The sequence below is a fragment of the Nerophis ophidion genome, linkage group LG03 (genome assembly GCF_033978795.1).
Source record: "Nerophis ophidion isolate RoL-2023_Sa linkage group LG03, RoL_Noph_v1.0, whole genome shotgun sequence".
Lineage (NCBI taxonomy): Eukaryota > Metazoa > Chordata > Actinopteri > Syngnathiformes > Syngnathidae > Nerophis > Nerophis ophidion.
In genome coordinates this window covers 3,562,824-3,588,283 of record NC_084613.1, presented here as the reverse complement: position 1 = coordinate 3,588,283, position 25,460 = coordinate 3,562,824, and the positions used below count along the sequence as shown (strand labels likewise).

Sequence of the window (25,460 nt, the reverse complement as noted above, 5' to 3'; positions counted from 1 at the left end):
GATAGATCCCAGCACATAAACAAGTCTTTTCACATCCGTTCCCGATGCTCCTTATGTGCGTCACACTTAAGTCAGCGTGAAAGGAATGTAGGCCAACTTCTTAGGACTCAACAACAACAACAACAACAGTTTCTTCGTTTTTCAATGTGTGCTTTATGTTAGCAAACATGGCCAACAGCTGACTGTGCCGGACCCGTCTTGTAGCCTTGCATCCACATGCAGACTGGTCGGTAAGCACCCGCGTTCCACGTTTTTGTAATTCTATATTGGAAAGAAAGTACTCTTGGCTGTACTCACACTTCAGAGTAGTCAGTGAACTATATATGCATATATATATATATATATATATATATATATATGTATATGTATGTATGTATGTATGTATATATATATGTGTGTATATATATATATATATATATATATATATATATATATATGTATATATATACATATATGTATATGTGTGTATGTGTGGGAAAAATCACAAGACTACTTCATCTCTACAGAACTGTTTCATGAGGGGTTCCCTCAATCATCAGGAGATTGAGGGAACATACATATTGCGCTCTACCACGGTATTGAGCACTATTCTCTGGATAATCCAATCAAGATATATATATATATATATATATATATATATATATATATATATATATATATATACATATATACACACACACACACACACAAACACATCAGGGTTTCAAACACATTCATTTATTTGTGGCGGCCCGCCACGAAAGAATTACGGCAGCCACAAATAAAAATACATGTCGGCTTTTGACTTGCTCGACCTCTCACAAAAGCAATGGGACTCTGTCTGTGAATGGAGCTTGCAGTTACATACTATATAAATATGTAAATATTATATAAATATGTATATAAATATGTACATAAAGTGTTGTAATTATATTCCAACTCTGCGTTCTTCTTGGTCATCAATGCTTTTTAAAAAAAAAAAAAATCATAATGTGGTCCTGATGGCTTCATCTGGCCGGGATCTTCAGCTCTCCCTGGATCGGTTCGCAGCCGAGTGTGAAGCGACCGGAATGAGAAGCAGTACCTCCAAGTCCGAGTCCATGGTTCTCGCCCGGAAAAGGGTGGAGTGCCATCTCCGGGTTGGGGAGGAGACCCTGCCCCAAGGGGAGGAGTTCAAGTACCTAGGAGTCTTGTTCACGAGTGAGGGAAGAGTGGATCGTGAGATCGACAGGCGGATCGGTGCGGCGTCTTCGGTAATGCGGACGTTGTATCGATCCGTTGTGGTGAAGAAGGAGCTGAGCCGGAAGGCAAAGCTCTCAATTTACCGGTCGATCTACGTTCCCATCCTCACCTATGGTCATGAGCTTTGGGTCATGACCGAAAGGATAAGATCACGGGTACAAGCGGCCCAAATGAGTTTCCTCTCCCTTAGAGATAGGGTGAGAAGCTCTGCCATCCGGGAGGAACTCAAAGTAAACCCGGAGAGGAGCCAGATGAGGTGGCTCGGGCATCTGGTCAGGATGCCACCCGAACGCCTCCCTAGGGAGGTGTTTAGGGCACGTCCAACCGGTAGGAGGCCACGGGGAAGACCCAGGACACTTTGGGAAGACTATGTCTCCCGGCTGGCCTGGGAACGCCTCGGGATCCCCCGGGAAGAGCTAGACAAAGTGGCTGGGGAGAGGGAAGTCTGGGTTTCCCTGCTTAGGCTGCTGCCCCCGCGACCCGACCTCGGATAAGCGGAAGATGATGGATGGATGGATAATCATAATTCTAATTGATAGCAATCAAAAAAGTGCAGATCCCAGATAACACATTTATTGCATTATTGATGATAATCCTGGAATGAATGATACTAAAGTAGGCTGGGTGATATGGCCTTTTATTAATATATTGATATATTTAGGCCATGTCACGATACTTCATATATATCTGGATATTTTGCCTTAGCCTTGAATGAACACTTGATGCATATAATCCCAGCAGTATGATGATTCTATGTGTCTACATTCAAACATTCTTCTTCATCCTGCATTAATATATGCTACTTTTAAACTTTCATGCAGAGAGGGAAATCACAACTAAAAGTGTATTTATTAAACAGTTATTAAGCAGTGGCACAAACATTCATGTCATTTCCAAAACAGAAAGTGCAAGATTGTCAGAGACATTTTAAAACAAGCTATAAGTGCACTTTTGTGCATGATGTCACACAAGATATTTCAATAAGTGTCAAATAAAAATGAGCTGCACAATAAGTTCCTGCGGACGTTATCTCATTCAGTTGGTGGCTCTTTTTTTTCATACAGTGTTGATCTGGAAATAGTTGCTTTGGCATTTTGTTGGTCTGTGGCACCGGCCGGAGACGTTAATGCAAAGCTTCAAGCACTCAGTCTCTAGCGCATGGGTGTCAAACTCTGTCCCGCAGGCCAAATTTGGCCCTTGAGGCATTATCAAATTAAGATTGGAGCTGGCCCGCCGGTATTATACAGCGACAATGCCTCTGTAACACTGCATTCACCGCTGATACTCGTACTTGCCAAACCTCACGAATTTCCCGGGAGACTCCCAAAGTTCAGTGCCCCTCCCGACAATCCCTCGGAGCAACCATTCTTCTGAATTTCTCCCGATTTCCACCCGGACAACAATATTGGGGGCGTGCCTTGAAGGCACTGCCTTTAGCGTCCTCTACAGCCTGTCATCACGTCCGCTTTTCCGCCATACAAACAACGTGCCGGTCCAGTCACATAATATATGCTGCTTTAACACACACAAGTGAATGCAAGGGATACTTGAAAAACAGCCATAAGGGTCACACTGAGGGTGGCCGTATAAACAACTTTAACACTTTTACAAATATGCGCCACACTGTGAAGCCACACCAAACAAGAATGACAAACACATTTCGGGAGAACATACGCACCGTGGCACAACATAAACCTCAACGGAAGAAATACCCAGAATCCCTTGCAGCACTAACTCTTCCGGGTTCTTGTGGGTTCTTCCGAGGATGTTGTAGTCGTAATGATTTGTGCAGTCCTTTGAGACATTTGTGATTTGGGGCTATATAAATAAACATTGATTGATTGACAATATACACCCCCGCTACCACCAAACCCCGCTCCCCCAATTTTTATTTACATTTTATTTGATATGCCATTGATATTTTTTACTCATTATTATACTTTGAAACTCAATTTTTTTTATGTGACTATAAAGCTACATAAGCCTTGCTTGTTTAATATTCAATGCAAAACTTGTTTGGGTCCCTATTAAAAGGTTAAAGGGGAACATCATCAGCAGACCTATGTAAGCGTCAATATATACCTTGATGGTGCAGAAAAAGACCATCTATTTTTTTTAACCGATTTCCGAACTCTAAATGGGTGAATTTTGGCGAATTAAACGCCTTTCTGTTTATCGCGCTGGAGGCGATGACGTCAGAATGTGACGTCGCCGAGGTAACACACCCACCATTTTCATTTTCAACACATTACAAACACCGGGTCTCATTTCTGTTATTTTCCGTTTTTTTGACTTTTTTGGAACCTTGGAGACATCATGCCTCGTCGGTGTGTTGTCGGAGGGTGTAACAACACTAACAGGGAGGGATTCAAGTTGCACCACTGGCCCCAAGATGCCAAAGTGTCTGCCGCCAGACCCCCATTGAATGTGCCAGAGTGTCTCCACATTTGACCGGCGATGGTAAGACAGACATGGCACAGAGATGTATGGATAACCTGCAGATGCATTTGCAACGATAGTCAACGAAATCACAAAGGTGAGTTTTGTTGATGTTGACTGCCAGCTAATCGATGCTAACATGCTATTTACCGGCGGTGCTAAAGCAGACATGGCACAGAGATGTATGGATAACCTGCAGATGCATTTGCAACTATATTACGTTTCCTTCCACCCACATTTAATGCGAAACAAACACTTACCAATCGACGGATTTAAGTTGCTCCAGTGTCAAAAGATGCGAAAGTCCTGATCGTTTGGTCCGCACATTTTACCAGCGATGCTAACGCAGCTATTCGGCCATGCTATGGCTATGAATAGCATCAATAGCTTCAGTTTCTTCTTTAATATTTTCATACTCCAACCATCCGTTTCAATACATGCGTAATCTGTTGAATCGCTTAAGCCGCTGAAATCCGAGTTTGAATCCGAGCTAATGTCGCTATATCTTGCTGTGGTATTCCCATTGTTTGTTTACATTGGCAGCACTGTATGACATCACAGGGAAATGGCCAGTGTCTTCGCAGAGAGCTGAAAATAAGGCACTTTAAAGCTTTATTTAGGGATATTCCGAGACCGGTAAAATTTTGAAAAAAACTTCAAAACATACAACAAGCCACTGGGAACTGATTTTTATTGTTTTTAACCCTTTTGAAATTGTGATAATGTTTCCCTTTAATTTCTTCAACCTTGGCCCGCGGCTTTGTTCAGTTTTAAATTGTATTTGAGTTTGACAACCCTGCTGTAGCGGGTGACTTTTCAAATGATGCTACATTAGCAGTGGTGCTTTTTGTAGCAACGCTTTTGCCGCATAAATGTTGAACATATTCCCGCTTGAAGCCAAACCGCTGCCAGACGATGGATCCCGTGCTGTTTTTTTTAGTGAATAATTCTCCCTCCGTTTGTTACCAGATTCGCACCTTCTCTCTCTCGTAATACCTCACCGTTAGCATCACAGCTAAAGTTACCACGCTGCTACCTCTCTGTGTAATGCCTGCAGCTAAAAGCAACTGCGTGAGAACATATACTCCAATATCACCACATAGTCATTTTCTATATTGCACATAGACAAACCCGTGATATATCGAGTATATCGATATGTTGCCCAGCCCTACACCAAAGTAAATTTTTTTGGATGATGAAAATCCACATTTTCCTGCAGCAAAGAGTAGACATGTTGAGTAGGTTGTGGTGCAGGCGCACACATTTCTGTGGCCGTCTCACATTCCACTCCTTCATGCCGCAGCTGCCAGCGGCCTCTTTCTCTCTCACTGTCACCGCCTTATAAAATGTATCAGATTCATCATAGACACAATTCTGCCTTTTTTGTTTCCCCCCCAGCCTTTTCTCTCTGTCGCCATGCAAAGTCACCACCAACCTCGCTCAGGCTAATTGTCCTGACGCAGCTGTTGGCTGCAGATAACTCACACAATGAATGCATCTGCTCTCAATTTTTTAAAGGGCAACATTATCACGATTTCAAAAGGGTTAAAAACAATAAAAATCGGTTCCCAGTGGCTTGTTGTATTTTTGGAAGTTTTTATTTTTTATTTTACCGGTCTCAGAATATCCCTAAATAAAGCTTTAAAGTGCCTTATTTTCGCTCTCTGCGAAGACACTGGCCATTTCCCTGTGACGTCACACAGTGCTGCCAATGTAAACAAACAATGGGAATACCACAGCAAGATATAGCGACATTAGCTCGGATTCAAACTCGGATTTCAGCGACTTAAGCGATTCAACAGATTACGCATGTATTGAAACAGATGGTTGGAGTATGAAAGTATTGAAGAAGAAACTGAAGCTATTGAGCGAATAGCTATTGACGCTATTCATAGCCATAGCATGGCCGAATAGCTGCGTTAGCATCGCCGGTAAAATGTGCGGACCAAACGATCAGGACTTTCGCATTTTTTGACACGGGAGCAACTTAAATCCGTCGATTGGTAAGTGTTTGTTTCGCATTAAATGTGAGTGGAAGGAAACGTAATATAGTTGCAAATGCATCTACAGGTTATCCATACATCTCTGTACCATGTCTGATTTAGCACCGCCGGTAAATAGCATGTTAGCATCGATTAGCATAGCATGTTAGCATCGATTAGCTGGCAGTCAACATCAACAAAACTCCCCTTTGTGATTTCGTTGACTATCGTTGCAAATGCATCTGCAGGTTATCCATACATCTCTGTGCCATGTCTGTCTTAGCATCGCCGCTCAAATGTGGAGACACTCTGGCACATTCAATGGGGGTCTGGCGGCAGACACTTTGGCATCTTGGGGCCAGTGGTGCAACTTGAATCCCTCCCTGTTAGTGTTGTTACACCCTCCGACAACACACCGTCGAAGCATGATGTCTCCAAGGTTCCAAAAAATAAAAAAAACAACGGAAAATAACAGAGCTGAGACCCGGTGTTTGTAATGTGTTGAAAATGAAAATGGCGGGTGTGTTACCTCGGCGACGTCACGTTCTGACGTCATCGCCTCCAGCGCGATAAACAGAAAGGCGCTTAATCCGCCAAAATTCACCCATTTAGAGTTCGGAAATCGGTTAAAAAAATAGATGGTCTTTTTTCTGCACCATCAAGGTATATATTGACACTTACATAGGTCTGCTGATAATGTTCCCCTTTAAAAGCTGTGTTTGCACATCTGTCACTCTTGTCTCCTAAAGGAACAACACTCCCGTCTTATATCATTTGGCAAATATCGATGTCAGGCAAAAAAACATCTGCCAATTTTTTTTCCTCCATACTTTAATTTTTTTTATCCAAGGGTATTGGAATAAATAACAGATGTAAAATGCGACCGTGACTGTATTTGATACATGTGTCAAATTTAAATGGGAATCTACACAATTTTGAGTGTATTTTCCTAAAATTATGGCAACATTATGATAATCTTTTATTTACTACTTTTACTTTATCAGATGCTTGTTTACCTTGTTTACTAATAACTCAGATTTATAATAACTTAGATTTATATCGCGCTTTTCTAAACACTCAGAGCACTCACAGGGAAGTGAGACCCATCATTCATTCACACCTGGTGGTGGTAAGCTACATCAGTAGCCAGAACTGCCCTGGGATAGACTGACGGAAGCATGGCTGCCAGTTTGCGCCTTCGGCCCCTCTGACCACCACCTATCATTCATTCATCATTCATTCACCAGTGTGAGCGGCAAAGGGTGAAGTGTCCTGCCCAAGGACACAACGGCAGCAATTTTTGGGATGTCAATAGGTGCTAAGCGAACATGCAACCCTCAGGTTTCTGGCCGGCTGCTCTACCCACTATGCCATGCCGGCCCTAGGGCTGTGAATCTTTGGGTGTCACACGATTCGATTCAATATTAATTCTTGGGGTCACAATTCGATTCAAAAACAATTTTTTTTCCCGATTTAAAACGATTCTGTAGTCATTCAATACATAGATTTCAGCAGGATCTACCCCAGTCTGCTGACATGCAACAGAGTAGTATATTTTTGTAAAAAGCTTTTATAACTGTAAAGGGCAATGTTTTATCAACTGATTGCAATAATGTAAATTTGTTTAAACTATTAAACGAACCAAAAATAGGACTTATTTTATCTTTGTGAAAACATTGGACACAGTGTGTTGTCAAGCTTATGAGATGCGATGCGAGTGTAAGCCACTGTGACACTATTGTTCTTTTTTTATTTTTTATAAATGTCTAATGATAATGTCAATGAGGGATTTTTAATCACTGCTATGCTGAAATTATAACTAATATTGATACTGTTGTTGATAATATTCATTTTTGGTTTGCTCTGTGTCGTGTTCTTCTCTTTGTACGCCTAATTTTTTCTCCTCCAGACATAATGTTGAGTCATAGGCCCAAAGAGTTCCAGTTTTGTCTCATCACTCCATAAAACAGTTTCCCAAAACCTTTGGGGTTTGTCCAGATGATTTTTTGGCATACTGGAGTCTATTTTTCTTGTGCCTGGTAGTCAGAAGTGGGGTGCGCCTGGGAGTTCTGGCATGGAGGCCTTCATTTCGTAGTGCGTGCCTTATTGTCTGGGACGAAACCTGCGTTCCCCGCTCTGCAATGTCCTGTTGTAGTTCCTCAGCTGTTACCCGGGGGTTTTTCACCACTGTACGCTTCACAGCATCCTCTTTCTACCACGCCCAGGTAGTGTTTCCACTGTGCCTTTAGCTTTAAACTTGCGAATTTTGCTCCCAACTGTGTCTCTTGGGATGTGTACCATCTTTGCTATTTTCTTATATCCATATCCTTTCTTATAAAGAGAAATTACCTCCTCTCTTGACTTCTTTGACCACTCCCTGGACTTCACCATGTTGTAAATACACTATTGACCATCTACAAGAAGCTGAGCGTCACAGTCTTTTTCATTTAGTTTAATTGTTGCTCGTTATGGTTGTAATCACATCTACAGGTGGTTTCAACAGCTGATTGAAAAGACCTTATTCAAATTCTTTTTTTAAGAGTTATGATCTTCAAAGGGTTGAATAATTTTGTCAATGAGATATTAAGAAAAATGACCTTTTTTGGTATTTTGTAAAATACAGTGTTACAATTTAAGTTGCATTCGTCTATTCGACACATCTTTATTTGATATGACTATAAACAAAATACGGAATAAATGTCCAACTTGCTAAAACACCAAAATTGTGTGGGGGTTGAATAATTTTAATCACAACTGTATGTGGTAGGTTCCTGCGGACGTTATCTCCTTCTTTTGTTGACTTTTTTTCATACGGTGTTGCTTTGGCATTTTGTGGGTGTGGCCCCGAACGGAGATGTTGACATGTGGAGTTTCAAGCACTCCTTATTCTCTAGCGGTTGACTTTTTAAATGATGCTACATTAGCAGTGGTGCTACTTTTTGTAGCAACGCTTTTGCCGCATAATTCTTCAGCATCTTCCCGCTCAAAGCCAAACCACCGCCGGACGATGGACCCCGTGCTATTTTCTTGGGAATTATTTCTTCCTTCATTTGTTACCAGATTGGCACCTTCTCTCTCTCGTATTACCACCCCTTAGCATCACAGCTAACGTTACCATGTCGCTACCTGTCAGCTCCGCGGGAGCGTGTGACGTTGCACATGTGACGTATGTAAGACGGTGCGCTTGGTTTAAGTCTCTATGAGAAGGAGGGACATGAAAGAGTGGGAAACACATGCAGTGTAATGCCTGCAGCTAAAAGCAACTGCGTGAGAACGTATACTCCAATATCACAATATAGTCATTTTCTATATCGCACAGAGATCACAATATAGTCATTTTCTTTATCGCACAGAGACAAACCTGCGATATATCGAGTATATATATATGTATACATGTATATATATATATATATATATATATATATTTATGTATACATGTGTATATATATATATGTATACATGTATATATATATATGTATGTATGTATATGTGTGTGTATATATATGTATGTATATATGTGTATATGTATGTATATATATGTATATATTTATGTATATGTATGTATATATGTATATATTTATGTATATGTATGTGTGTATATATATATATATATATGTATGTATATGTGTATATATATATGTATGTATATATGTATATATATATATATATGTGTGTATGTATGTGTATATATATATATATATATATATATATATATATATATATGTGTATATATATATATGTATGTATGTATGTATGTGTGTATGTATATATATATATGTGTGTGTATGTATGTGTGTATATATATATATATATATATATATATGTATGTGTGTATATATATATATATATATGTATGTGTATATATATATATATATATATATATATATATATGTATATATATATATATATATATAAAATCGGTCTCATTGCAGATTAGACAAACTGCCTTTTCCTTACACTGAACAAAAAAAGTCATATGTCCACTGATTTTTAAAAACTCTACACTTTACGTTTCCCCAACGATTTCGCCATTTTTTTCCCCTCGTGCACTAATTGACTGAAATTGCCGGTTTGCGTTATCAATGGGAAAATGCATTTTTAAACAATATGCTTTGCCTGAGCGGCTAGGAGACCCCAAAGGTAACAAGTGGTAGAAAATGGATTGATGGATGGGCTCGAAAGGACCGATTAAAAAAATAATAAATAAATAAACTTTATAAACAGTCGGTTACTCCTTTTTAATATGGACAGCAGTTTGTTTTCCAGCAAGTGGGACACCGAGTTGTCAAAATGTGGAGGTAATATTGATAAGCTCCGAAATTGTTCCAGTAGTATCAAAAGTAAGTTTGAGTGTAACAATCCTAACAATATCCTGAAGAGGCGTCACAAAGATTTTTGTGGTGTGGATTCTTGTATAATCAGTCCCTCAATCGAGCCAGTTTGCCATCCTTGTGTTCCCTCTTTTACAGCAGCATTCCTCTCCCATCCTGCCAATCACATCCTAATGCCTCGCATTCCTCATAGTTCCCAACGTGATGCTTTTGAACTCTCCCAAAACTATCAGTTCTTCCCAAAGGCCACTTTTGGCCTGCAGCCACTCTCTCTCTTTGAATGTTTGGTCAGACATCTCGCCGGCTCCCTTTTAAGCTCTCGTAAAACAAAATCTATATTTGCTCTCCTCCCCAGGCATAGGTCGAATACAGGCCAAGTCCCTAGGGAACCTCTCCAATCTGACGGCGGATGACATGCCTCTCCCTGGCGGCTGGACTGTGGACTGGACCATCCGCGGCAGGAAGTACTACATCGACCACAACACCAACACTACGCACTGGAGCCACCCTCTGGAGAGGGAGGGGCTCCCACCCGGCTGGGAGAAGGTCGAGTCAGCCGAGTTCGGGGTCTATTATGTGGATCACATCAACAAGCGGGCACAGTACCGGCACCCCTGCGCTCCCAGGTATTGTCATTGGGAATTTTCAGCACTTTGTGTCTGCTTGCATTGGTGCTGGTGGGGCAGTGACCCACCAGGTCCAGAAGACAGACCTGTGTAAAATGAAAATAAAAATAGTTCATGTATTCTAATGTGCATTACAGCCACTCAGGGATGTTACGATAAACGGTAATAAATAGGAGTGTGACTCTTTGGGCAGCTAACGATCTGATCCCGATTCGTGGGGTGAAGATTTGATTCAAAATCGATTCACAATTGAACACACTTCTCAAATCAAATCGATTCTCACAATGTAATATTTGGTATAATAATTATAATGCAATGTTTTCAAAACTGGTTACAGGTTAGAATAGAGATGACCTAAAAAACGTTTTATAAAACAATTCTTAGGTATTAAAATAAATACCGTATATTTCGGACCATAGGGCGCACCGGATTAAAAGGCGCATTGCCGATGAGTGGGATTCAGGTCTATTTTTATACAAAAGCCGCATTAAAGGGGTTGTATTATGATTTTTTTCCAAATTTAAAACACTATCTTGTGATGGTTCTTTGGTGAAAGTGTTGCACAGATTATGTTTTACACATCTTCAAGTAGCTTTCTGAGCGTCTCTTCAGGATATCAATCAATCAATCAATGTTTACTTATATAGCCCTAAATCACTAGTGTCTCAAAGGGCTGCACAAACCACAACACAAACCACTACCACATCCTCGGTAGGCCCACATAAGGGCAAGAAAAACTCACACCCAGTGGGACGTCTGTGACAATGATGACTATGAGAACCTTGGAGAGGACGAAAGCAATGGATGTCGAGCGAGTTCCAACATGATACTGTGAAAGTTAAATCCATATTGGCTCCAACACAGTCGCGAGAGTCCAGATATGCCGTTTTGTGGGCGGTCTTACCTACCTGGCTCACCTTTGGCAGCGTCTTCTCCCTGTCGTCTTTTTTGTAGTGGTGTAGCGTGCAAGGACGGAAGTGGAAGAAGTGTCAAAGAAATGGAGCTAACTGTTTTAATGACATTCAGACTTGACCTAAATAAATAAGAAATCATCCGTCGCTCAATTAAAGTTAAAGTACCAATGATTGTCACACACACACACACTAGGTGTGGTGAAATTTGTCCTCTGCATTTGACCCAGTGGTACGTCTGTGACAATGATGACTATGAGAACCTTGGAGAGGACAAAAGCAATGGATGTCGAGCGGGTCTAACATGATACTGTGAAAGTTAAATCCATATTGGATCCAACACAGTCGCGAGAGTCCAGATATGCCGTTTTGTGGGCGGTCTTACCTACCTGGCTCACCATTGGCAGCGTCTTCTCCCCGTCGTCTTTGTTGTAGCGGTGTAGCGTGCAAGGACGGAAGTGGATGAAGTGCCAAAAGATGGAGCTAACTGTTTTAATGACATTCAGACTTGACTTAAATCAATAAGAAATCATCCGTGGCTCAATTAAAGTTAAAGTACCAATGATTGTCACACACACTCGGTGTGGTGAAATTTGTCCTCTGCATTTGACCCAGTGGTACGTCTGTGACAATGATGACTATGAGAACCTTGGAGAGGACGAAAGCAATGGATGTCGAGCGGGTCCAACATGATACTGTGAAAGTTAAATCCATATTGGATCCAACACAGTCGCGAGAGTCCAGATATGCCGTTTTGTGGGCGGTCTTACCTACCTGGCTCACCTTTGGCAGCGTCTTCTCCCCGTCGTCTTTTTTGTAGTGGTGTAGCGTGCAAGGACGGAAGTGGAAGAAGTGTCAAAGAAATGGAGCTAACTGTTTTAATGACATTCAGACTTGACCTAAATAAATAACAAATCATCCGTGGCTCAATTAAAGTTAAAGTACCAATGATTGTCACACACACTCGGTGTGGTGAAATTTGTCCTCTGCATTTGACCCAGTGGTACGTCTGTGACAATGATGACTATGAGAACCTTGGAGAGGACGAAAGCAATGGATGTCGAGCGGGTCTAACATGATACTGTGAAAGTTAAATCCATATTGGATCCAACACAGTCGCGAGAGTCCAGATATGCCGTTTTGTGGGTGGTCTTACCTACCTGGCTCACCTTTGGCAGCGTCTTCTCCCCGTCGTCTTTTTTGTAGCGGTGTAGCGTGCAAGGACGGAAGTGGAAGAAGTGTCAAAAAAAATGGAGCTAACTGTTTTAATGACATTCAGACTTGACCTAAATAAATAAGAAATCATCCGTCGCTCAATTAAAGTTAAAGTACCAATGATTGTCACACACACACACTAGGTGTGGTGAAATTTGTCCTCTGCATTTGACCCAGTGGTACGTCTGTGACAATGATGACTATGAGAACCTTGGAGAGGACGAAAGCAATGGATGTCGAGCGGGTCCAACATGATACTGTGAAAGTTAAATCCATATTGGATCCAACACAGTCGCGAGAGTCCAGATATGCCGTTTTGTGGGCGGTCTTACCTACCTGGCTCACCTTTGGCAGCGTCTTCGCCCCGTCGTCTTTGTTGTAGCGGTGTAGCGTGCAAGGACAGAAGTGGAAGAAGTGTCAAAAGATGGAGCTAACTGTTTTAATGACATTCAGACTTGACTTAAATCAATAAGAAATCATCCGTGGCTCAATTAAAGTTAAAGTACCAATGATTGTCACACACACACACTAGGTGTGGTGAAATTTGTCCTCTGCATTTGACCCAGTGGTACGTCTGTGACAATGATGACTATGAGAACCTTGGAGAGGACGAAAGCAATGGATGTCGAGCGGGTCCAACATGATACTGTGAAAGTTAAATCCATATTGGATCCAACACAGTCGCGAGAGTCCAGATATGCCGTTTTGTGGGCGGTCTTACCTACCTGGCTCACCTTTGGCAGCGTCTTCTCCCCGTCGTCTTTGTTGTAGCGGTGTAGCGTGCAAGGACAGAAGTGGAAGAAGTGTCAAAAAAATGGAGCTAACTGTTTTAATGATATTCAGACTTGACCTAAATCAATAAGAAATCATCCGTGGCTCAATTAAAGTTAAAGTACCAATGATTGTCACACACACACACTAGGTGTGGTGAAATTTGTCCTCTGCATTTGACCCAGTGGTACGTCTGTGACAATGATGACTATGAGAACCTTGGAGAGGACGAAAGCAATGGATGTCGAGCGGGTCCAACATGATACTGTGAAAGTTAAATCCATATTGGATCCAACACAGTAGCAAGAGTCCAGATATGCCGTCTTGTGGGCGGTCTTACCTACCTGGCTCACCTTTGGCAGCGTCTTCTCCCCGTCGTCTTTGTTGTAGCGGTGTAGCGTGCAAGGACGGAAGTGGAAGAAGTGTAAAAAAAATGGAGCTAACTGTTTTAATGACACTCAGACTTGACCTAAATAAATAAGAAATCATCCGTGGCTAAATTAAAGTTAAAGTACCAATGATTGTCACACACACACACTAGGTGTGGTGAAATTTGTCCTCTGCATTTGACCCAGTGGTACGTCTGTGACAATGATGACTATGAGAACCTTGGAGAGGACGAAAGCAATGGATGTCGAGCGGGTCTAACATGATACTGTGAAAGTTAAATCCATATTGGATCCAACACAGTCGCGAGAGTCCAGATATGCCGTTTTGTGGGCGGTCTTACCTACCTGGCTCACCTTTGGCAGCGTCTTCTCCCCGTCGACTTTTTTGTAGCGGTGTAGCGTGCAAGGACAGAAGTGGAAGAAGTGTTAAAAGATGGAGCTAACTGTTTTAATGACACTCAGGCTTGACCTAAATAAATAACAAATCATCCGTGGCTCAATTAAAGTTAAAGTACCAATGATTGTCACACACACACACTAGGTGTGGTGAAATTTGTCCTCTGCATTTGACCCAGTGGTACGTCTGTGACAATGATGATTATGAGAACCTTGGAGAGGACGAAAGCAATGGATGTCGAGCGGGTCCAACATGATACTGTGAAAGTTAAATCCATATTGGATCCAACACAGTCGCGAGAGTCCAGATATGCCGTTTTGTGGGCGGTCTTACCTACCCGGCTCACCTTTGGCAGCGTCTTCTCCCCGTCGTCTTTTTTGTAGCGGTGTAGCGTGCAAGGACAGAAGTGGAAGAAGTGTTAAAATATGGAGCTAACTGTTTTAATGACATTCAGACTTGACCTAAATAAATAAGAAATCATCCGTGGCTCAATTAAAGTTAAAGTACCAATGATTGTCACACACACACACACTAGGTGTGGTGAAATTTGTCCTCTGCATTTGACCCACCCCCTGGGAGGGGAGGGGAGTAGTGGGCCGCAGCGGTGCCGCGCCCGGGAATCATTTTTCGTGATTTAACCCCCAATTCCAACTCTTGATGCTGAGTGCCAAGCAGGGAGGTAATGGCTCCCGTTTGTATAGTCTTTGGTATGACTCGGCCGGGGTTTGAACTCGCAACCTACCCATCTCAGGGCGGATACTTTTAGTGGTCAATAATGTGTCCCGTGAAAAACCGTCCGACCAGAACCCTCCAATAACTAAAGTTCAGTGGGTGAATTGTGTAAATCCACTACTGTTTTAGCGCTTTAATAGCTAGTTTACTGACAGATAAACGGTCTCCTCTGCCCGAATTTTGGAAGAACATTTGTCCCGGGAGGTTTTCGGGAGAGGCGCTGAATTTCGGGAGTCTCCCGGAAAATCCGGGAGGGTCGGCAAGTATGTCTATAAGACCGGCGTGGAACAGCATCCTCATTTCACGTGTGGAACAGTGGACACAAACATTGAATCCAACGATGGCTTTCTTCTAGCGTTCCTCGCTACGACCAGCCGCCGCCTCTACCGCCTCCAGTCGCCTATCAGCCGCGGCCTGCCGAGAGGAACCAGCCCGTGCTGGTGCCAGCCAACCCGTACCACACCGCCGAGATCCCGGACTGGCTGCAGGTTTACGCCCGCGCCCCCCTCAAGTGAGTATGTGGAGCCAAATTGTTTGGATTTCCAGTGATAAGTCTTCATTTGGTTTTATATACAGGAGCTTAAATCAGGGGTGCCCACACTTTTTTTTTAGCAGGCGAGTGACTTTTCTAATGACCAAGCCTCTTTAAAGTCATGGAGAGAATGCCAAAAGTGTGAAACGCAGTAATCAAAACAAAGGGTGGCTATTTTGAAGAAACTAGAATATAAAACATGTTTTCATTTATTTCACCTTTTTTGTTAAATACATAACACCACATGTGTTCTTTCATAGTTTTGATGCCTTCAGTGACAATACAATGTAAATAGTCATGAAAATAAAGAAAACACATTGAATGAGGAGAAGGTGTGTCCAAACTTTTGGCCTGTTGTGTTGTGTTGTGTTGTGTTGTGTTGTGTGTGTGTGTGGGTGTCTGTCTGTCTGTCTGTCTGTCTGTATTTATATGTATATATATATTTGTGTATGTATATTTACTATATGTATAAGGCAATAAGCGGTAGGAATGGATGGATGGATATATATGTGTATGTGTATATATATATATATATATATACAAACCCCGTTTCCATATGAGTTGGGAAATAATGTTAGATGTAAATATAAACAGAATACAATGATTTGCAAATCCTTTTCAAGCCATATTCAGTTGAATATGCTACAAAGACAACATATTTGATGTTCAAACTCATAAACTTTATTTTTTTTTTGCAAATAATAATTAACTTAGAATTACATGGCTGCAACACGTGCCAAAGTAGTTGGGAAAGGGCATGTTCACCACTGTGTTACATCACCTTTTCTTTTAACAACACTCAATAAACGTTTGGGAACTGAGGAAACTAATTGTTGAAACTTTGAAAGTGGAATCCTTTCTCATTCTTGTTTTATGTAGAGCTTCAGTCCTTCAACAGTCCGGGGTCTCCGCTGTCGTATTTTACGCTTCATAATGCGCCACACATTTTCCATGGGAGACAGGTCTGGACTGCAGGCGGGCCAGGAAAGTACCCTCACTCTTGTTTTACGAAGCCACGCTGTTGTAACACGTGCTGAATGTGGCTTGGCATTGTCTTGCTGAAATAAGCAGGGGCGTCCATGAAAAAGACGGCGCTTACATGACAGCATATGTTGTTCCAAAACCTGTGTGTACCTTTCAGCATTAATTGTGCCTTCACCGATGTGTAAGTTACCCATGCCTTGGGCACTAATGCACCCCCATACCATCACACATGCTGGCTTTTACACTTTGCAGTCTGGATGGTTCGCTTCCCCTTTGATCCGAATGACACGCTGTCAAATATATCCAAAAACAATATAAAATTTGGACTTGTCAGACTACAGAACACTTTTCCACTTTGCATCAGTCCATCTTAGATGATCTCGGGCCCAGAGAAGGCGGCGGCGTTTCTGGATGTTGTTGATAAATGGCTTTCGCTTTGCATAGTAAAGCTTTAACTTGCACTTACAGATGTAGTGACCAACTGTATTTAGTGACAGTGGTTTTCTGAAGTGTTCCTGAGCCCATGTGGTGATATCCTTTAGAGAATGATGTCTGTTTTTGATACAGTGCCGTCTGAGGGATGGAAGGTCACGGTCATTCAATGTTGGTTTCCGGCCATGCCGCTTACGTGGAGTGATTTCTCCAGATTCTCTGAACCTTTTGATGATATTATGGAGCGTAGATGTTGAAATCCCTAAATTTCTTGCAATGTCACTTTGAGAAAGGTTGTTCTTAAACTGTTTGACTATTTGCTCACGCAGTTGTGGACAAAGGGGTGTACCTCGCCCCATCCTTTCTTGTGAAAGACTGGGAAGCTGTTTTTATAGCCAATCATGGCACCCACCTGTTCCCAATTAGCCTGCACACCTGTGGGATGTTCCAAATAAGTGTTGGATGAGCATTCCTCAACTTTATCAGTATTTATCGCCACCTTTCCCAACTTCTTTGTCACGTGTTGCTGGCATCAAATTCTAAAGTTAATGATTATATGCAAAAAAAAACAATGTTTATGAGTTTGAACATCAAATATGTTGTCTTTGTAGCATATTCAACTGAATATGGCTTGAAAAGGATTTGCAAATCATTGTATTCTGTTTATATTTACATCTAACACAATTTCCCAACTCATATGGAAATGGGGTTTGTATGTATATATATGTACGTATGTGTATATATGTATGTATGTGTATGTAGATATATGTACTGTATGTATGTAAATATACAATATATATATATACTCTATGTATGTACTGTATGTATGTTTATATATGTATGTGAATATATGCATGTACACATATATATGTATATATGCATGTATATGTATTTGTATATATACATATATTTATGTATGTGTATATGTATGTATTTGTGTATGTTTATAGTGTGTATATATATGCATATATATATGTATTTGTATGTCTTGATTGGATTATCCAGAGAATAATGCTCGATACCGTGGTAGAGAGCAATATGTAGGTGTGGGAAAAAATCACAAGACTACTTCATCTCTACAGAACTGTTTCATGAGGGGTTCCCTCAATTATCAGGAGATTTCCTGATGATTGAGGGAACCCCTCATGAAACAGTTCTGTAGAGATGAAGTAGTCTTGTGATTTTTTCCCCACACCTACATACGTGTATTTGTATATAGTGAATTGACAAATATATATACATATATATATATTTCACCTAGACATGGCCATTTGATAAGTAGCTCACCTGCTGAGAATCTGTGGGCACCCCTGCTCTAGGAATTAGCGATAGCCTAAATTCATGCAACTGGTCCTCACAACATTGTGCCATGCTCATCTCTCACTTCCTCGCACTTTTTATTGAACCATTGTCCTTTCCGTCCATTAAGTTTGTCTCATCCAAAATGTTGTTTGTTTCTTGTGTAAACGAAGCCGAAACAACAACGTGTAACAAAACATCAACTTTTTATCGTCCTCTCGTGGAGCTCAGACCTACTTTTGTTTCCCATCTGCAGCGCTATAATATAGCCTTCTGGGTAATGTAGTTAAGAAACATTTACTTCCTACTTGACATGTATTTATATATTGATTTCACCTAATTTGTCTCGTTTGAGACAATGATTTCATTACATTTTTATTTGCAATTCTGACCTAGCAAACATGATAATGTCTCATGGTTGCTTATTTACCAACACAAATTTGAGCTATAGATTGCTCTCAATAGTTCAAAGATGCTTTTAACATGCAGGGATAAATGTGTTGAAACATAAATGAATGTTTAAAAGAAACTAACACTTTTCAAGTATAAATGCTTTCACCTTTTGGAGCAGACAGCATACAAGTAGGAAGCCTTTGGTGGTGTTTCTTTCTGTAATTATAATATATCATTACTAGAATTACTTGAAATAAAACAGGGAAGTCATTTGACAATGTTATGTGCATTTATTGCCATTAATGTAAATATGTGTGGTATAAAACAAGTAAAACATTAATACAGTATTTGATTTTCAATTTGTGTGGAAATCTTGTGTTTTTTGAGGTTATAAAAAACTTAAAACAGGGTTGTCCAAAGTGCCACCAGGGGGTTATTTGTAGCCAGCAGCTAACTTTTTTACCCGCCTCTGATACATTCGAAAAATACTATCTATAAAAAAACAAAAAACGGTGACTTATTTTTAATACTTTTAGTGAATTATATTTATATAGCGCTTTTCTCTAGTGACTCAAAGCGCTTTACATAGTGAAAGCCAATATCTAAGTTACATTTAAAGCAGTGTGGGTGGCACTGGGAGCAGGTGGGTAAAGTGTCTTGCCCAAGGACACAACGGCAGTGACTAGGATGGCGGAAGCGGGAATCGAACCCGCAACCCTCAAGTTGCTGGCACGGCCACTCTACCAACCGAGCCATACCCCCCATGAGTGGGATTTTTTTTTTAACTCTCATTGCTGAAAAAATAATAATGAATTGAAATCAATGGAGTTAAAAATGATTGACCTAGTCCAGGTTTCAATTACTTCAAATATTCCACTTTGAATTTTTGGGGGAGAGAAATAATGCATATGCTGTGTTTAATAGCCATTAAAAAAAAGCACACAAAACATTAAAAAAAAGTTCTAAACTTATATCAACATACAGACTTGAAGTTGATATTCTATTGTAAGTGTTGAATATAACAAAATAAAAAATAATATCACTTGTTTTTAACATTTTTAAGGACTTAGACCAGGGTTGCCCATTATGTCGATCGCCAGCCATGCTTTGAAAAAATAGACCTAAAAATTAGCGATCATTAATCTTCACCAAGACGTCACTTGATTGACATCCACGGCACCCGAGGGTCTTGTGAGATGTCGCTGGCTGCTCTGAGATCATTATTAAGAAAAATGACCGACAGGACGGCGAGAAACACTTTTTATTTCAACAGACTGTCGCACCGTACCTTCCGTCAAAACTCTAAAGGCCGACTGCACAGTTCCTATCTTCACAATAAAAGCGCTGCTTCATCCTGCCTGCGCTAACTAAATACAGAGTCTCGGAAAGCAAGCAAGCAAGCTACGGATTTTGCCGCCAATGTTTTTCTTGTAAAGTGTATGGAAGCTGGATGAATTAGATGCCAAAAACCAACCACTTTCATGTGGTATTGTACAGAAAGGACAACTTTTTTTCTCCTCCATTTGAAAATGTGGGCGTTATCATCATTACTGTCTGATTCCAATCAATGCAAGTCATCAGAATCAGGTAATACACCAACTTATATTCTTGTCTTTGTGAAAGAAAGACATCTATATGTGTTACACATGCTTGTATTATCATTAAACACATTTAACTTGTTTACAAAAACATCTCTTTCATAAATAAATAAATATAAATGATATATATAAATGAGGTAGATCCCCTCGATTTGGTCAATTGAAAAGTAACTCGCCTGCAGAAAAATTGTGGGCACCCCTGACTTAGACCCTTTTAGGTCTCCAAGACAAACTTAAAGGGAGAACTAAATCTATGTATTGGTTTTTTGAATGAAACATATCAAAATGCTTTAATTTTTTGGTGGAAAAAGTTTGATACATGATAACAATTTTTTTTTAATCACTTTGTTATTGAAATAAGCCTCAAAACATTACTACTTTTTCTGCAATTTTCTAAAAAAGTGCCTGCGAATTCAGGCATAAAAGCCTGAAAAATCCTGTAGGGACTGTTCATTTAAAAACTGTAGAACAAATTAGAGATCCTACAGGTGTTTCCTTCAGTATCACATGAGAAAAATGTAATATAATGGAAAAAGACAAGATTAGTTTTCTCTGACGCTGCACATCAGCAGACTAGACTTGGCCTCTTCTCTCCATCATTTGTTTGTCCACTGCACACTAGCACCACCTGCAGGACTGCAGCGGAATGTAAGAAAGCAACAGCAAATGTTTGATTTAGAGGTGGAGGTTGGCGCTCTACTGAGTGGACTTCAACTACACACCCCGCTTCCATATGAGTTGGGAAATTGTGTTAGATGTAAATATAAACAGAATACAATGATTTGCAAATCCTTTTCAAGCCATATTCAGTTGAATATGCTACAAAGACAACATATTTGATGTTCAAACTCATAAACTTTATTTTTTTTGTGCAAATAATAATTAACTTAGAATTTCATGGCTGCAACACGTGCCAAAGTAGTTGGGAAAGGGCATGTTCACCACTGTGTTACATCACCTTTTCTTTTAACAACACTCAATAAACGTTTGGGAACTGAGGAAACTAATTGTTGAAGCTTTGAAAGTGGAATTCTTTCCCATTCTTGTTTTATGTAGAGCTTCAGTCCTTCAACAGTCCGGGGTCTCCGCTGTCGTATTTTACGCTTCATAATGCGCCACACATTTTCCATGGGAGACAGGTCTGGACTGCAGGCGGGCCAGGAAAGTACCCGCACTCTTTTACTACAAAGCCACGCTGTTGTAACACGTGGCTTGGCATTGTCTTGCTGAAATAAGCAGGGGCGTCCATGAAAAAGACGGCGCTTAGATGGCAGCATATGTTGTTCCAAAACCTGTATGTACCTTTCAGCATTAATGGTGCCTTCACAGATGTGTAAGTTACCCATGCCTTGGGCACTAATGCACCCCCATACCATCACACATGCTGCCTTTTCAACTTTGCGTCGATAACAGTCTGGATGGTTCGCTTCCCCTTTGGTCCGGATGACACGATGTCGAATATTTCCAAAAACAATTTGAAATGTGGACTCGTCAGACCACAGAACACTTTTCCACTTTGCATCAGTCCATCTTAGATGATCTCGGGCCCAGAGAAGCCGGCGGCGCTTCTGGATGTTGTTGATGAACAGATTTCTCTTTGCATAATAGAGCTTTAACTTACACTTACAGATGTAGCGACCAACTGTATTTAGTGACAGTGGTTTTCTGAAGTGTTCCTGAGCCCATGTGGTGATATCCTTTAGAGATTGATGTCGGTTTTTGATACAGTGCCGTCTGAGGGATGGAAGGTCACGGTCGTTCAATGTTGGTTTCCGGCCATGGAGTGATTTCTCCAGATTCTCTGAACCTTTTGATGATATTATGGAGTTAAATTCCTTAAATTTCTTGCAATGTCACTTTGAGAAAGGTTGTTCTTAAACTGTTTGACTATTTGCTCACGCAGTTGTGGACAAAGGGGTGTACCTCGCCCCATCCTTTCTTGTGAAAGACTGAGCATTTTTTGGGAAGCTGTTTTTATTGCCAATCATGGCACCCACCTGTTCCCAATTAGCCTGCACACCTCTGGGATGTTCCAGATAAGTGTTTGCTCAACGTTATCAGTATTTATTGCCACCTTTCCCAACTTCTATGTCACGTGTTGCTGGCATCCAATCCTAAAGTTAATGATTATTTGCAACAACAAAAAAATGTTTATGAGTTTGAACATCAAATATGTTGTCTTTGTAGCATATTCAACTGAATATGGCTTGAAAAGGATTTGCAAATCATTGTATTCTGTTTATATTTACATCTAACACAATTCCCCAACTCCTATGGAAACGGGGTTTGCACTACATGGATGTCAACATACGTGGACAAGACGGTGCTGCAAAGCAGTGACGTGGCTCCTCCTCCACCTTCAGGTACGACCACATCCTGAAGTGGGAGCTCTTCCAGCTGGCAGACCTGGACACCTACCAGGGCATGCTGAAGCTGCTCTTCATGAAGGAGCTGGAGCACAGCGTCAAGTCCTACGAAGCGTACCGCCAGGCGCTGCTCTCCGAGGTGGATGCTCGCAAGCAGCGGCAGCAGTGGTACGCCCAGCAGCCCCACAACAACAACAACAACTTCCTGGGGAACATGTGACCTGGCTCAGGCCTGCCCAGCAAATACAAGTGTGCCTCGGCTTCATCCAAATCCAGCACGCCGGCTTTATGAACCACTGAAAACTCTCCCGTGAAGAAGCCACAGTGTACAACATGCTGCTCTTTTATAGTCAACCCAAAGCAACATTTTGTATTATTTTCATAAAGTTAATGCTTCTTTTTTTTTGTAATCTCAGAAGACCAGCGTCATTCCTCTCCCGTGTGAGAGGACGACTTGGCGGCTTTCTCGCATCCTTGGCCTGTTTTCTGCAAACATGGCCTCCGCTCCTGTCGCGTCCTTTTCAGACCATCCACCAGGGCGATACGTAGGTGTGCGTAAGCAAGGCCTCTAAGTATTTGCCTCGCTAATCAGGAGCGACTGGAAGCTCTCTGGAAACACTTTGCAAGGATTTTGCTTAAAAAGACGCTAAAACCTCCTTTTCGCAGATGTCTCAAAAGCCATACAAAAAAAAAATGCTGGTTGTCGCCACCAGCAGGAAGAATAAGAAATATTTTAATATATTATTACGATATGGAAACATGTATGCAGGTTCTCAGCAGGATTTAGTAGGATTTTGTTCAAAAGATCATTTAATTGAAGGTCAGAGCGACACAGAGATATTGCAAAAATGAAAATCCAGCCTTAGGCGCAACATTCAAACAGGAAGTAAACAAACTTTGCAATATAGGGCAGGAAGTAAATAAACTTTGCAATATAGGGCACAACGTTCAAACAGGAAGTAAACAAACTTTGCAATGTAGGGCACAACGTTCAAACAGGAAGTAAACAAACTTTGCAATATAGGGCACAACATTCAAACAGGAAGTAAACAAACCTTGCAATATAGGGCACAACGTTCAAACAGGAAGTAAACCAACTTTGCAATATAGGGCAGGAAGTAAACAAACTTTGCAATATAGGGCACAACGTTCAAACAGGAAGTAAACACATTTGCAATATAGGGCAGGAAGTAAACAAACTTTGCAATATAGGGCACAACGTTCAAACAGGAAGTAAACAAACTTTGCAACATAGGGCACGAAGTAAACGAACTTTGCAATATAGGGCACAACGTTCAAACAGGAAGTAAACAAACTTTGCAATATAGGGCACAATGTTCAAACAGGAAGTAAACAAACTTTGCAACATAGGGCACGAAGTAAACGAACTTTGCAATATATGGCACAACGTTCAAACAGGAAGTAAACAAACTTTGCAATATAGGGCACAACGTTCAAACAGGAAGTAAACAAACTTTGCAATATAGGGCAGGAAGTAAACAAACTTTGCAATAAAGGGCACAACGTTCAAACAGGAAGTAAACAAACTTTGCAATATAGGGCACAACGTTCAAACAGGAAGTAAACCAACTTTGCAATATAGGGCAGGAAGTAAACCAACTTTGCAATATAGGGCAGGAAGTAAACAAACTTTGCAATATAGGGCACAATGTTCAAACAGGAAGTAAACAAACTTTGCAATATAGGGCACAACGTTCAAACAGGAAGTAAACAAACTTTGCAATATAGGGCAGGAAGTAAACAAACTTTGCAATAAAGGGCACAACGTTCAAACAGGAAGTAAACAAACTTTGCAATATAGGGCACAACGTTCAAACAGGAAGTAAACCAACTTTGCAATATAGGGCAGGAAGTAAACAAACTTTGCAATATAGGGCACAACGTTCAAACAGGAAGTAAACAAACTTTGCAATATAGGGCACAACGTTCAAACAGGAAGTAAACAAACTTTGCAATATAGGGCACAACATTCAAACAGGAAGTAAACAAACTTTGCAATATAGGGCACAACGTTCAAACAGGAAGTAAACAAATTTTGCAATATGAGGCAGGAAGTAAACAAACTTTGCAATATAGGGCACAACGTTCAAACAGGAAGTAAACAAACTTTGCAATATAGGGAAGGAAGTAAACAAACTGTCCGATATAATGCAGGATGTTCAAACGGGAAGTAAAGCAATTATTCAATATGAGCCTGTGTGTTCAAACAGGAAGTAAACAAACTATCCAATATAAAGCAGGACGTATGAACAGGAAGTAAACTGTCCAATATTAGAAAGGGTGTTGAAACAGGAAGTAAACACACTATCCTATATAAGGCAGTACGTTCAAACAGGAAGTAAACAAACTATCCAATATAAAGCAGGACGAATGAACAGGAAGTAAACTATCCAATATTAGAAAGGGTGTTTAAACAGGAAGTAAACAAACTATCCTATCTAGGGCAGGGTGTTCATCCATCCATTTTCTTCCCCTTGTCCCTTTTGGGGTAGCTAGAACCTATCTCAGCTGCATTTGGGCAAAAGGTGTGGTACACCCTGGACAAGTCGCCACCTCATCGTACGGCCAACACAGATAGACAACATTCACATTCACACACGAGGGACTATTTAAAAATGTTTCCAATTAACCTATCCCACAGGATGTTCAAACAGGAAGTAAACAAAATATCCAATAAAATGCAGGACGTTCAAACAGGAAGTAAACAAAATATCCGATAAAAGGTGGGATGTTCAAACAGGAAGTAAACAAACTATCCAATAAAAGGCAGGTTGTGCAAACAGGAAGTAAACAAACTATCCAATAAAAGGCGGGATGTTCA

General features: G+C 40.8%; 1 protein-coding gene across 4 annotated transcripts in view; it reads left to right on the top strand.

Moving 5' to 3' along the window:
* sav1 (salvador family WW domain containing protein 1) overlaps window positions 1-25,460 on the top strand; it is a 47,558-nt gene that overhangs the window by 9,781 nt on the left and 12,317 nt on the right. For 2 of the 4 annotated variants that reach the window (XM_061893973.1, XM_061893974.1), the window contains exons 3-4: window positions 10,329-10,599; window positions 15,370-15,525. In XM_061893973.1, the coding sequence (XP_061749957.1) occupies window positions 10,329-10,599; window positions 15,370-15,525 (427 nt within the window). Of the gene's footprint in view, window positions 1-10,328; window positions 10,600-15,369; window positions 15,526-22,615 lie in introns of all 4 variants that reach the window. The other 2 variants (XR_009806015.1, XM_061893972.1) reach the window with 2 other exon arrangements.